The sequence below is a fragment of the Prinia subflava genome, chromosome Z, assembly GCF_021018805.1.
Source record: "Prinia subflava isolate CZ2003 ecotype Zambia chromosome Z, Cam_Psub_1.2, whole genome shotgun sequence".
NCBI lineage: Eukaryota > Metazoa > Chordata > Aves > Passeriformes > Cisticolidae > Prinia > Prinia subflava.
The window spans coordinates 13,891,552-13,905,612 of record NC_086283.1 but is presented as its reverse complement, the minus strand read 5'-3'; the positions used below and the strand labels follow the sequence as shown (position 1 = coordinate 13,905,612).

At 42.4% G+C, this 14,061-nt stretch overlaps 1 protein-coding gene across 2 annotated transcripts in view; it reads right to left on the bottom strand.

Moving 5' to 3' along the window:
• Window positions 1-13,530, bottom strand: part of SNCA (synuclein alpha) — a 65,163-nt gene extending 51,633 nt beyond the window's left edge. The window contains exons 1-3 of one of the 2 annotated variants that reach the window (XM_063423377.1): window positions 13,377-13,530; window positions 11,779-11,924; window positions 5,272-5,313 (exon numbers count right to left, since the gene is read on the bottom strand). In XM_063423377.1, coding sequence (XP_063279447.1) covers window positions 5,272-5,313; window positions 11,779-11,899 — 163 coding nt within the window. In that variant the 5' untranslated portion in view covers window positions 11,900-11,924; window positions 13,377-13,530. Of the gene's footprint in view, window positions 1-5,271; window positions 5,314-11,778; window positions 11,925-13,152; window positions 13,328-13,376 lie in introns of those variants that run through there. The other variant, XM_063423378.1, reaches the window with a different exon arrangement.
• Between the last annotated feature and the right edge of the window lie 531 nt (window positions 13,531-14,061).

Genomic DNA, 14,061 nt, shown 5'->3' with positions numbered 1-14,061 from the left:
CAGGTTGCCCAGAGAAGGAGTGGATGCCCCATTCCTGGAAGTCCTCAAGGCCAAGGGGCCATGAGCAACCTGGTCTAGAGGAAGGCATTTCTGCCCATGCAAGGGAGTTAGAATCAGATAACCTTTAAAGTCTTTTCCCACCCAAACCATTCTATGATCAGGGTGTTTTCATACCGTTAATTTTTTTTGTATGGAAGTGACACGCATTGTTTTGAAAACTACACTTTCCAAAAAATGTTGAATGGTGAAACACGTAAAGGACAAATTCAGTAGGCTTGATTCTGACAAAGGTCAGTTGGCCTTGCGCAGATTCATCCTTTCTGATAAAATCATAAAGCATAGTTGTACTGTGTTGATTGTCACAGGCACAATTAATTTCATTATCTCATGCTCTTAAAGCAACTGCACCTCAAAATCTCAAGAAACAGAGTGGAATCGAGTGCACTGCGGATGCTGCAGTATAAACCACCATTATTACAACCATCATTCTCAATGCCATTATTATACCCACATTTCTTATACTGTGTGGTCATGGCAAGTACAACCACCTACCAAGGGCAACTGTCCAGTGGCTGCTGTTCCAACTGTTACAGTATTTTGGGAGGGCACTGTCTGAAGAAGGTTTTCTCCTCCCAGAAACACACTATCCTAGGAAAGGCTTAGTACATACAAACTCAAATGAAAAAGGAAATAATCAGGCCACTAACACTGTTACTGGCACAGCAATAAGATACTGATAAAAGTAGTAACAAAAGCAGTATACTTAAGACTGCTTCTGTTTCAGACCGTCTTGGTTTAACCCCAGCTGGCAACTAAGCACCACACAATTGCTCATTCACTCCTTCCCCCAGCAGGATGGCAAGGAAGAGAATTGGTAGGGTAAAAATAAGAAAACCCATGGGCTAAGTACAGTTCAATTGAAATAAAATAATAATAATAATAAAAAATTGGAAAAGAAACAAAGAAAGAAATGGAAAAGAACAAAGAAAGAAAGAGATAAATCCCACAAACACAAATTAAAACAATTGCTCACCACCAACCGATGCCCAGCTAGTTCCCAAGCAGATGACCCCCACCAACCTTCCCCATGGTTTTACTGCTCAGTATGATGTCATACAGTGTGGAATATCCTTCTGGTCAATTGAGGTCAGCTTTCCTGGCCGTGTCTTCCCCCAGTTCCTTGTGAACCTCCAGCCTCCTCACTGGTAGGGTGAGTTGAAAAGCAGGAAATGCCTTGATGTGTAATCCCTGCTCAGCAATAACTACAACATCCCTATGTTATCAACACTGGTTCCAGCACAAATCCCAAACAGTCCCAGACCAGTCACTATGAAGAAAATCATCTCCATTGATGAAATGGGTACAACTGACACCAAAGAAGGCTTCAAGCACTTGATTGTTCTTTGGTACAGCCTTTTATACTATTAATTTTACATGCATTACACCTGTGTGCCATCTCTAGCCTTCTATGATTGGCCCAGTGCACCTCAGCATTCCACGTTTCTTTACCTTCAATATTTTTCACAGTTGTAGCCTATTAGGGATGAAGCTCAGACACAGCCCCACTCCCAATCTCCACAAACTGTGTGCCTACACTCCACCCCAACCGAACCCAGCACTCAGACACAGTGCAAGAAAGCTGACACAGGAGTTACCATGGAAGATCTCTCATGCACTGCTTCAGAAATCAGAGCCATGAAGATAAATTCAGCAAACTATATGAATCACACAGATTGGCAAACGCAATCAAAGTAAGGAGAGAACCTTCTTTCCTGTCTCTAAAGAATAACTGAACATCAACATCATTACCAGAGTGACTCTGATAGTGAGCTTCAGCCAAGTGACCCTCCAGCTCTGAAAACAGGAGAATAAAAACCAAAATAGGTTTCCAGTCTCATGTATTTTATTGCTAACACTAAGTAACAATGGGGAAAGCATTAAGTGTGCACAAACAAATCATTTCAGAGTACAGGGGGTTGAATCCAACTTAAATTTATCTGAATACCAGGTTGCTTAATGATCTTAAGCCATTAAGTCTTTGTCAAATTGATATCTGCTCCACATCACAGTGTTGAGAACCAGAGTAAATCAGAGTAAAAATGCAGAGCTTTGCTCTGCTACAGCCTGATTACTTCCTTTACCTCTGCAGAGACTGTCCATTCCACTAAATGACCCTGGGACTGTGTAGAATGACCACACCAAACCTAAGTTTAAGTTCCAAGACTGACTATAGCACTGTGCAAAAAGTATTAGCATTGAAGTTGTCTTTTCACTACTTATTACAGACAACTGGGTGGCATAGAGTATCAAAGTAAAACCTCTGGAGCAATTCAAAATAATAACTACCTACTTTCAACCTTGAACAATAAAAGTAGAATCAAGCCACAGAGTTTCTCTGAATTAATGAACTTATTGTACCAAAAATACCTCTGGGTAAGTATTTCAAACAGTAAGTTTGTCTTAAGTACTTGGAGAACTCATTTACAAAGTCCCATAAATATGTTGGTTCTTTAATTTATGCAATTTTCTGTAAGATGCCTGTTGGAGTTAAAGACCAGGAATACTAATGACTAAGAATGTTAAGAAGAACAAGAATGATCAGATAAAAGAATTATGCCAAACATTTGACTATGGTTTACTACTATCAATATTGTGTCTTCACTCACATGATTGAAGGACTAAGAGCTTTGTTGCCATGACTTATTTCCAAATAGTGCTTTATTTAGACTATCAGGAGATAGACTGTAAATATTTAATCATTGATACCATTCATTTCTGGGAGATAGGTAAGATAGGCTAACTATGCATTTACAGTCAAAGGCCAGGAGACATTTTAATTAGGAAGGCAAGTCTAAACACAAGCATAAACAATAAAACAAATAAGTAAAGCAGCTTTATCATCAGAAGTTCAGAGAAAAGGTGACCTGACAAATACCACACTCACCATATTCCTGTGAATCACAGCCTGGAATCCTCATTTCACAGTATCTTGATATCACTAAATCTGGTACAATCAGGTCATATTTAAAGCAAGAAACATCTCAGTCTAGTAATTCTGGGTTTGGAAATTAACTGACTGAAGAATGCATTTAGGTTTTTTAGCCCTTTAAGATGTGTCATTTCGCAGTCATTTCACCAGCATAGAGGATTAAATCACAGTTTATTCAAAGACAACAAAACTGTCAAGATTTTGGAGCTCAGACGTTAAGAAAAGACTGACTGCAAAACTGAACACTCATTTTGATCTGTGATTCTAGTTGGTATCTGACTGTCTCCAACCTCTCAAACCATTTTTATTTACATAACAACTTGTTTATTTCACCTCAGGTTTCACATGATGTACTGGGGAGTTAATAGCGTAAGACCAATACGACTTGTGTACTCCCAGTCATATGAAAAGAGACAAGTAGGTATGTACAAGTGACTTAAAAGGCATTTTTGTCACATCAACTTTAACAGCATTGATTTAAATGGATTTGATTTCTCCAGCAACTTCACTAGCATCTCTGTCTTCATGTTATACCTCATAGAATCACTATAGTGAACCCAAATCTCTTTTTATCCATCTTCTTTTTCTGCCAGAACAACTAGTTATAAGCTTGCTATTATTTTTTTTTATTCTTAAAGTGTTTCCAAGCAGTTACTCTGCTCTTACACTAGCAAGTTCAAGCTGTTTCATTTTGGAAGCCATGATCTCTAGATTTTGCCTGAAGTCTTCTCTTCTCACTGCCACATTTTAACCTGTTCACCCCCTGTCCACTTTTCCATTTTCATTCAACAGCCAAACTCATCTCAAACAGCTTGGAAGGCCATAAGGAAGCAAACTGCAGCACTGAATCCATTATTCCCAAGTTTTGGGTATTTTACTTTGTGTCACCTGTTTCCTAAAATGTGTGAGGAGCAGCTATTGTTTTGCCTAAAATCAGCAGTAACTTTTTCAAATTTTCTATTCACAAGCACAATACATAACAGATGTGTTCCCCTTATGTTTGGCTTTACAGTCTGTTTTGTGCCTTCCAGAAGAAATTTTAGCGTATTTTCAAACCAAAAAGAAATTCTATTCACCTACTGAAATCTTCCTGCCTAACTAAATATATTGCCATCACATAAAGAGAGGTACAGCATTTGAGATAAGCAGCTTCTTTCAGGATAAGGAAGAGAAGTCCCCCACTGAGCTAGCCCACTAGAATCCCAGTGCTTCAGCATGTTTCATACGTGTGCAAATGCCCTTGACTTTGATTTTACCACATCCCAGCTTGGCTAACATCGCCTCTATTAACTTGCTTCCTAGTGCTGTCAGTTGCTGCTCCCACATCTGTGATATTGGATGTATGTGCCCCAAATCTCATTCTGCTGCAATCCTCTACTGGTCATAGTAACGATCTCTCTGAATAGTTCTCTTAATTGAGGTCTAACAAGCTGGGATTTCAAGTCTCATTGCAACAGAGCATGCTCAGCCTGAGGCTAAACTCTGAAGGACAATCCTCCATACTCTGTTCCTTTTTGTTACGAGAAATATTCTTGACTGACTTTTCAACCATTTATGTGAGTTGTGCATTAAGTACTGATATTTGTTTACCTAGGACTGTTCATCCTTTGCCTTGGCTTATGGGAGCACAATGATGCACTGATATGTGAGGTGAATGATACAATAGCTGTACACTGAGGAAAAAGAAATCCTTTTCTCCTCTCTTATTTGTTTCTGAATTTGTTAGGGGAAAAACAAATTTCTTCCATGCATTTTCTTCACACTCCAGAATTCCCACATTCTACAGCAGAAAATTATACATTTTATTCAATGCCCTATGGTCAACTAAGGCTTTTCTGCACTCTCTAGATATCAAAAACTTCCATTCATTTTGCCTCTTAAAATAAATTACTGGTTACTGGTTTCAGTTCATACTTCAAATGATCCCTGCAAATCAATTTAAAATGCAAATTTACTCTTCCTTGGTGTAGAAATGCTATTGTGAAGATACATGCCTGGCATTAAATTCCAAGTTTGAAAGTGCTCTTGCTACTGAGAGATTAGTCAGTTAAATTTTGAAACACCCATAATTGTGACAAATGCAAATCAAAACTCTGAAATTTGTTTCCTTCCTGTAAGTTATTTCCATTCAGTCTTCCCACTCAACCAGATCTCTCAATTTTCCTATGCTTTTCCATCTTTCATAAATTGTAGTTCTCTCAAAAAACTAGAATTTTTAACAGCTAAATGGCTGGTTAATCTCATGCAGGAAAGAAGCTGAAGCCAAGAGATAATTATCTTACCTGTTGTAACACCATGAACAACTCCTTCCTTGGTCCTGGAACCTAAACAAAGAGAAATATCAGGTTGAAAATGCATATTCTTAAGTAGCAGTACTAGATAAAGAGGGATTATTATGTAGACTGCATACCATTGCATACAATATTTTCCAAGTTATTAAAAGAAATTAAAAAGAAATTCCACCTAAGGGAAGAGGCAAAACTATCAGTAAGGACAACTGCTCGGATGGGTATTGACTGTGGAAAGGTGAATAATACTGCAAACACTTCTGCAGTGCTTACTGACCTCCTTGCCTATCCTTTCTGGATAGCTGTGTTAGGCCTCCCACTTGGCACACTTACACAGATGACTCTGCACGGAAACTATGTTAACATACTAAGGAAGATCATGTATGCATTCGTAGAAGCTCTGAGCCACAGTTTCCAGAAGATCTTTAAAGTTTCATCTTTGCCTGATGCCAGTTTGCAGGGCTTGACAATCACTACTGAACTGCAGAAAGGCCTAGAGGTTAAATTCACAGGGAGATGGAAGTGCTAGCCAGATTTAGATATCAACCAGTCCAAAAGAAAAACTTTAAGTAGCAGATAGGATTTCAATATGAAAATGCTCCCCAGGTCACACCCAAGGTCTGCTGCATCCACTGTCCTTATTGTCACAGATCACATATGAATTGCAGGAAATAACCCGGAACCTGTGCTAGGCTGAGGCATAACACAAGACCTGTGTAAGCATTGCAACTCTGCCATACTGAAGACCAAACTGATTTCTGCAACACCCATGCAAAAAACCCATGACTTTTCACCATGCTGCTTGAAAGGGAACAGTTGCCTGTGTCTTTAAGGGAAAGAGAAACAAACTAGCACATACTGCTGTTTAAAACATAACTGGGTGGGGTTTTTTTCCCTACCAGCCCTCTACTTGCCCTTGTCAGGTTCCATAATTTGGCTACATTTTAAGGATTAGTATCCATCTGTGGACTGTGATGCTTAACAATGTGCAATTAAGAAAGTTTCCTAGTTAATATCTTATCTGCCAGAGATAGGATGACATTTTATTTTTCTTACCCACACAGAAATGACCTTATTTGTAATACAATTATTTTTGCTGTCATTCAGTATTTGAGACATTATAATTTATACCTCTAACTTTACACCTCTAACATAACAGAAGAAAATGCATAAGCAGAAAAGTACTAGAAAAAAGAAACTTTTGGTCTGAAACTCTTTGCAATAATACAATTAAGCACAGAAACACAATATAAGCTCATTCATCAATATGTCCCACTTGCTACTAGTGCAAATTTATGGAACTTTAGGCATGTAGCTCTGGCACTATTACATTGATTACATGATTGAAAAGGCTCTCTTACCCCTGAGCAAGAGTGGAATAATAATTCATGATAAATACAAGGGAAAAGAATACTGCTCCAAGTAAAATAAAATGATCCTTTAGCTAATTATGAGGTTAAATAGCTGAGAAGTTTTTCCCCCTCTCTATTCCAATTTTATCTTAAAAAAAAATTGCTTTCTCTCACTGAAAAGTATTTACCATTGAACAATCAGAAGATTCGTTATATGCAAAGTGCTCATGCTTAAGGACTTGTTTAAAGACTTTGGTTCTCAATTTTGTACCACTATAAGACCTGAAGATGCGAAGCACATGATGAAATTCAAGCAGATGATGGTCCTACTGACTTCTAGCAATTACACACCACTTACAGTGTTTCCACTGGAAAACTTAATATTAAGCACATGCTTTTGGAGGCATTGTTAGACCTGGCCAATATCTCGTCCATGTTGTTAAACTGACTGTTTGCACACCAAGCCATTAAAGACATGGAAACTTGTGAATTAGCAAGTACTCAGTTGCTTAAGGCCAGAAAGGGATGGACGGTATGACAGAACTCCCTGAGGACCGGTGCAATGCACACATCTCCAGAGGGACCTATTCCAGGTCGATTCTTACCTCACTTGCCCAGACATAACACTGCTATAACCACAACTTGAACAGAAATTCTGGTCTCTTTAGCAGAAGACAGACTTCTCTTTAAAAAAAGCACAGCTCACAGACCCATATGGAGCAGGGGTATGTATAGCCAGATCCATTAATTGGCAAACAACCAGTTGGTTGGTGTTCCAGACCCTACAGCATATGTTAGAGCTCAAAAGTACTTGCCCCACTGCTGCACACTTGCATGCAAGTAGCTGTTCCTGCCATCACAGCTACAACAGCACCTAGAAGCAAATTAGGATCTGCCAGAACAGGCATATAAATAACAGTAGTTGAATTCAGTAGGACAACTTCTGGCTGGCCACAATGAAAAGCTGGTTGTCCACATTGTTTCCAGGAGAAACTAGCTGCCAGAAATCCTGGCATTTCTGACATACCAACAGTCTTGCTTATTGTATCCTGAATAACATGGGGAACAGAGGGATCAGAGTAGGGATAATATAAAGACCAAGGAACATGACTCCAACCTAAACCAGAAGCAATAGTAGTATATGGCAATGGTACTTTTCCTAGCTATAGTACACATCTGTATGAAGAGAGGGAGAATACTAAACAGCATTACTGGGGTTTTTTTCAATTATAAAAAATACCATAGAGTCTCTTCACTATTTATTACCATTGCTTTCATTGTGCCAGAATGAAGGAGTGCATCAGCGCTTTGCAAATACGCTCGCTTCTGGATTTTTTGAGAGACCAACTGACTATTCACATTGCTTAGTCAGAGCTGGTTACAGACTGCAAGACAAACCCAAATGAGAGGAAGGGGCAATTGATGTTTAAGGAAAACACTTGCTTCCACATCCTGAAGCCCATTATTCCACCAGACCGACCTTGAGTCCCTCAACTACTCTGCTGACTTTTCTACTACCAAAGGAAAATAAGAAACATTATGAAAAGGGAGCGGAAGAATTTGGATGGCTTTGCCAAATAGGTCATGACTGCTCTGCTCTACTCTAAGGCCATGTACCAGCACAGGGAGTAGTAAACAACTCTGTCAGTCACCCTGCTGCTAATACACTATTCCTTTGTTCTGTGAGCTTATCACACTCTAAAAACGATCAGACTGGAAGCTTCCATTCCTGAGCCCTAAACATGCACTCAAGTCAACTGAGCAAAAACTTCAGCTCCCTGGAAGCACACACAAAGCTCTGCAGACATCTTGAAGACAAGAATGTGCTGACAGAGGAGGTACGACTGGCAAGGAAGAAGGCTTCAAGCATCAGCACCTTGTTATCTAAAAGACTTTTACAACTTTTCTCTGTAGCCTCTCAAGGGCAGCTCCACACAGCTCTCACCCTTTCTCTCTTCCTTCTGCACTTACAGCTCTCTCCTTCCTGTCCCAAGCACAGCCACCTAACCCTGTCTGTTCCACGTATGACATCTTACCCTTTCTGTCTCTTGCACCCCTTCCTGTCCCTTCCTCCTCACACAGGGCCAGCAGACCCCAACTGACTCCCCACCAGCTAACTCACCCTTTTATCACACCCATAGCTGGGAGGGCAAGGCTGTTCCCACTCTTTGGTAACTAACACAGATGCAATAAATCAGGGGCAAGACTGCCTTCAGCACTATCTCTGTCTGTCTTCCCACAGTGTGTGAGCACATCCTTCTTACTCAGTTCCTGGTTTCAAAGCCAGTGGGGATTAGAGTACTGCCACTCACTTCCTCTCTGCTTCACACTAACAGCTCTTGAAGGATACAGAAAGATGCAGTTTTAAATTTACAGCCCACACAGGTTTGCTGAGCCTCAGTCCTTTCTAAACAATGACCAGGCCATTTTTTGTCTTCAAGAAAGATCCTGATGCTGTGCTTGAATGAGTTAAGAATTTCAGTCGGCCAATGCTGAAGCCCATTGGCAGAGAAAAGTAAGGGGAAAAAAGCCCCCAATACTTGAAAGCATACAAACACATTGTAGACTGTATTGAAGGGATCTTGGGTACTTAAAAGAAGGCCAGACAGTGGACTGAGGGAAGAGAGACCTCAGCATGGACAGGGGAAAAAAACCCCTCCTTATTTAATCCTCCAATACACTGTTCTCCTACATAGCTCTAAGTTTCTCCCTTTGCCAAGAGAAATTTTCCTTGTGCCAAAAAAAATGCTAAAACCAAAACAAGAATAAAAGAATTGCAATGACTACATTTCATCACAAACAGCAGTTGTTGTTAATAGAACTCTTACCAGGTAGAATTAGGTTATTCTAGTAACCTAATTCTTCCTAGTAAGAATAACCTAATTAGGTTATGCTAAGAACCAGGTTATAGTCTTTCACATAATAGTTAACACAGCAGCCTGGACAGAAAGGTACAGATGTTTTCCACATTGACTTAAATTGCACTGATTTCAGTGGGAAACCACATCACCTAGGGGATCTGGACCAAAGATACTGCATCTTCTTAATTCTCCAGCAGCAACTGGGGGCTGAATGTTATGAAACTGAAAATGATTAACAGGTCCCACTCAGCCCAGTGTTGTTAGCTTCTTTTTTGCAAGATGTCAGGCAGCTTTCACAGTACAATCTGGCTGTGAATCTCAAATCTGAAAACCCAGCTACAGAAAAAGGGAGTGAGAATCTTCATGAGCTCTAATGAATTGTGCTGCTCCTCCTCTCTGCTCATAAAGAGGCTCCACCACCTTTTGCACTGCAGTCATTATTAGCCTAACAAAAGATTATCACACTGGCCTTTGCTAATGCTGCACAGGGGAAGAGACACCTCTGCTGTGTGTATGGGAAGTACGCAGAGAAACATCCAGCTCCTTCTTTCCCTATTTGGACTTGTTGAAATGTCTTGTCTGTAAGGGTAAGCACACAACTGGACACAAGCTGCCAGAGCTTCTGGAGACAGCTTCCAACCAAAGGCTCTTTTACCTGCATGACAAACTGTGCACATGGCCCTTGCCTCCTGAAAAGGAGGCACCTGGCGGCAGAAGGATCCTCCACCATTACTACAGTCACATGCACAGGTCCCTATCAGGGCTCAGGGCTCTGCTGCCCCCAGGAACTTCTTGAAATTCTTGAAAAAAATAGCAATCCTGCCCTCCAAAGTTCAACCTCAGCAAAAGAGTAAGGAAATCTTGCCTTTGGGAACAGAACTAGGTTCAAATGTTATTATGGTCCGGAGAACAGGTCAGACACAAAGATTAATTTAGCACTTGATGCAGGTTTCTAATACAAAGAAATCGATGACCCCAGAAGCATGGCCACTCTACAAGAAAACAAAATAAACAAAAGTCCTACTTCTGGAAAATCCAACATCAAACACAATATACAGTGGAAGAACATCTATTTTGATATCCTGAAAATGAGCAGATGCTCATTTTAAAATAGATTCATTGTACAATTAGTGTTCAAAATGACTGCCATCCCTGTTGGCAAGAGCACTCAGCTTTGCTATGGCTTAAAAGGGAGGGAAGTATATTCCAAATGAGTAGTCCACACTATCTGGAGCAGAAGTAATTTCTTACAGACTGGCACTAGCCTGCAACAGTAGAGGGAATCCAAAAAAAGGCACTGGAATACCCGAGACCTCAGTACTCCCATTGAAAAGAAATGGCTCTGGTTTTCAGCTCTGTTTAACTTCTCTCTGTTATGTGTGCACATCTCCCTCAATACACACAGTGCCCATTATAGAACTGCCCTGCTACAAAATCAACAGAACAGAAATAACCCACAAAAATGGGTATCTTTACTCCCCCCATTCTTTTATAGACTAGCTTTATTTGATGAATAAGAGAAATAACCACTTGCTCACAGCCTTGGCAGATTGTTTTTCTGTGAATTTTTCATGACAGCATTTGCAAGACACTCCTCTAAAGCCCAACACTTGCTAAATGAAAATGACTATCATGCATAAATGTACCAGTCAGGGATTTGAAAAGGATTTTATCCCAGGCTCTACACAAGACATGTGTGGCCTAGAATAAGACACTAACAACTGCTTTGCTACCTTGGGACCTACCTGCCCTACTTCATTAACTGCAGGCTCTTCCTTGAGAAGTCATGGAAAATATCTGTCATGAATTTGCAATAGTAATTACAGAACTTGAAACTATTTTCAGAAGATAACACTTTACCATATAAAATGTTACTGTCAATGTACCAAGCAGTTGGAATGCCTACTACTCAACTCCTGAGCTAATCTCTCAAGTGTCTTCTCCTAAAATCCTATTCAAGCCCCACATACTCTGTAGAATGCTGTGAAGGCACCTTCACCTCCAGCTTTTACATTTTATCATATTTATTTTTACTGTGCCAACCATCCCTTCAGCCTTGATCTGGCAAACTTCTTGTGTGGAGTGCCAGCCAGTGACCTGCACTGTTAGGCACTTGGCTTCAAAGAACCGAAGCTGAGGAAGGCACAGCTGTCCTCTTGTTTCTTTTGCAATACTCTCCTATGAGCAATTACTTTTTTTTTTTTTTTCAGAAGAATGGGTCTGTTGAGGATCCAGTTGTGAATGTCTGGGTGCACCAATCAGCAGTGTGCTCACTGCTGCCCACCTACCCACATAGAGGACTCCCTCTTTCGTCTTTCCTGCTGCCTCTGCCACACCCTGCTTGGTTTTTTCTGCTGCTGCTACGACTCCCTCCTTTGCCTTGGAAAGCCCTTTCATGAACACATCCATGGCTGAAGACTTTCTTCACACAGCTCTAGAGAGGAAAAAAAAAAAAAAAAAAAAAAAAAGACAGTACAGACTTTCAGTAAGGTTTTTTCAGCTTTTTATCCCAGACAGGGGAAAAACACTCTAATTGAATGGGAACACAATTACTTTAACATTTTATTATTTATACCCCCAAATTATATAGCTATATGAAATAGATATCCTATTTCCACAGAGTCCTATGGAGGGATGGCAAATAATGCAATTCTGATTGGAAGATGGTTCCACTGATGTAAGCACCTTCCTTGCCTATCAAGACATCATTTCTCCCAAAAGACAGTTCTGTTCACGTGCTGAATGCAAAATCTAGCCCTGTGATTTGATGATACTTCACCTCTCATCCAGAGAAAAAAGCCAGCTTAAATAAACACCAGCAACTTAAAAAAACAAACAGACCAACCTGAAAACCAAATCACATAAACCAAAACCTCTCATAAATAACAAATGTTCACTTGTTGTAGGTGCATTACAACTCAGTACTGAAAGAAATAAAAAATGCTGCATTTCCATTAGTCCAGCATTTTACACACAGTCCATATAAGTCGTTTGGAAACTGAGTTTTTCTGAATAGGTTCCTCACATGCATCAGGACTGAGAAAATATTTTACTAAAAAACAAAAGCAAGAACACAGGATTTTAAAAGCACTGCACTAAAGCTACCAAGAGAGTCCTCAGGCAGCAATTCAATCCAGTGCTAGCTACACTGAAACAGTAATTAAAACCCAGAATCAGTGTTCCTTCAACAAATCCATTATCAGTAGTCCTTTCTTTTCCTCCACCCACACAGACAGAAGTGCTGCCTGTTATCTCCTCTTCTTTGCCAGCGGCTGAGTAGGAGGAATGGATGTCTAGGAAGGCATCTGGGCTGTCGCAGCTTTCCACTAACTCGTGACGAGCGTGCGGAGAAAGGCAGCGCTTGTGCTCCAGCCAGACTGCCCACGGCACCTGCCGCCCCGCGGACGGCCGAGTGCGGGGTGCCGTACACACGGCGCCGGGGGAGGCAGGACCGGCCCCCGGCACCCTCCGGCTCCTGCAGGCAGGGTCCGACCCCGGGGCAGCGCCGCGACCCGGTGCGGGGCGCATCAAACACACGGACACCTGCAGAGGAGGAGGGAGGGAGCAGGGCGTCGCGCCCCTATATATGCGTGTGTGTATGCAGCTATACGTGTGCAAACACAGACATGCATATAAATACGTACACACGGTGAGGCACCTACCGAGGAGAGCAGAGCGGCGCGACCATCTGAGCACCCGCGGACACGCCGTCGGCACACGGCGGACCCGGCGCCCGGCTTCTCCTCCCTCCCCCGCGCCCGCACGAGAGCGTTCAACAGGATGCATCTATCTAGCGATCTCTGGCATCACATTTATATCCAGGGCTATAATTCCCCGTGCCCGCACACGCGCTCCCCCCGGGCGGCCCCGCCCTGCCCGCACTCACCGCCGGGCTCCTCCGCCACCGGCGCGACCCGTTCCGAGCAGGCGAGGGCGGCGCGGCTGCGGGCGGGCGCGGAGCGGCCCCTGCTCAGCACATCCCGAGGCGCGGAGCCCGCCGGCTCTGCTGGCACCACCCCGGCGACAGCCCCGCAGGCGGCGAGTGCCGGCGAGAGGCGAGGGCGGGGGGCGGAGGATGCGCTGCGGGAGGGAGGAGCGCAGGCTCCTGCTCCCTGTTGAGTGTGCGGCCCCCGCCCGGCCCCCTGCGCCCACCCTGTCACATCCTCCGTGGCAGAGAGGTGGGAGGCGTGATAAACGGGGAGCGCCTGTTCCCTGGACGCAGACAAAGAGAGAGTGTGAAGAGGAGCCTGGGTGACTTGGTCCCCCGGGACTCCGCACAATCACCAGTCCCTCCGAAGGCTGGGGAGCCTCATCTCAGAAGTGTAAGGAAGCTGTTGATGCGGCACACCCCTGAGACACTTCACCAAAGCCTTAGAAATTGTTCCCATCTTTTAATCGCTTTTTCATCTACTTCCGAATCTTCAACCCTGAACGACTGCAGTTCAGTGTGACTGTTCTCACAAGGTTCATGGTCCCAGAGCATTTTAAGCACGGGCGGTGGTGCTCTTGCAGATGTAATTTTGAGTCTTAATGCTATGGCACACACAAGAGTTTTCATCCCAAATGAAGAG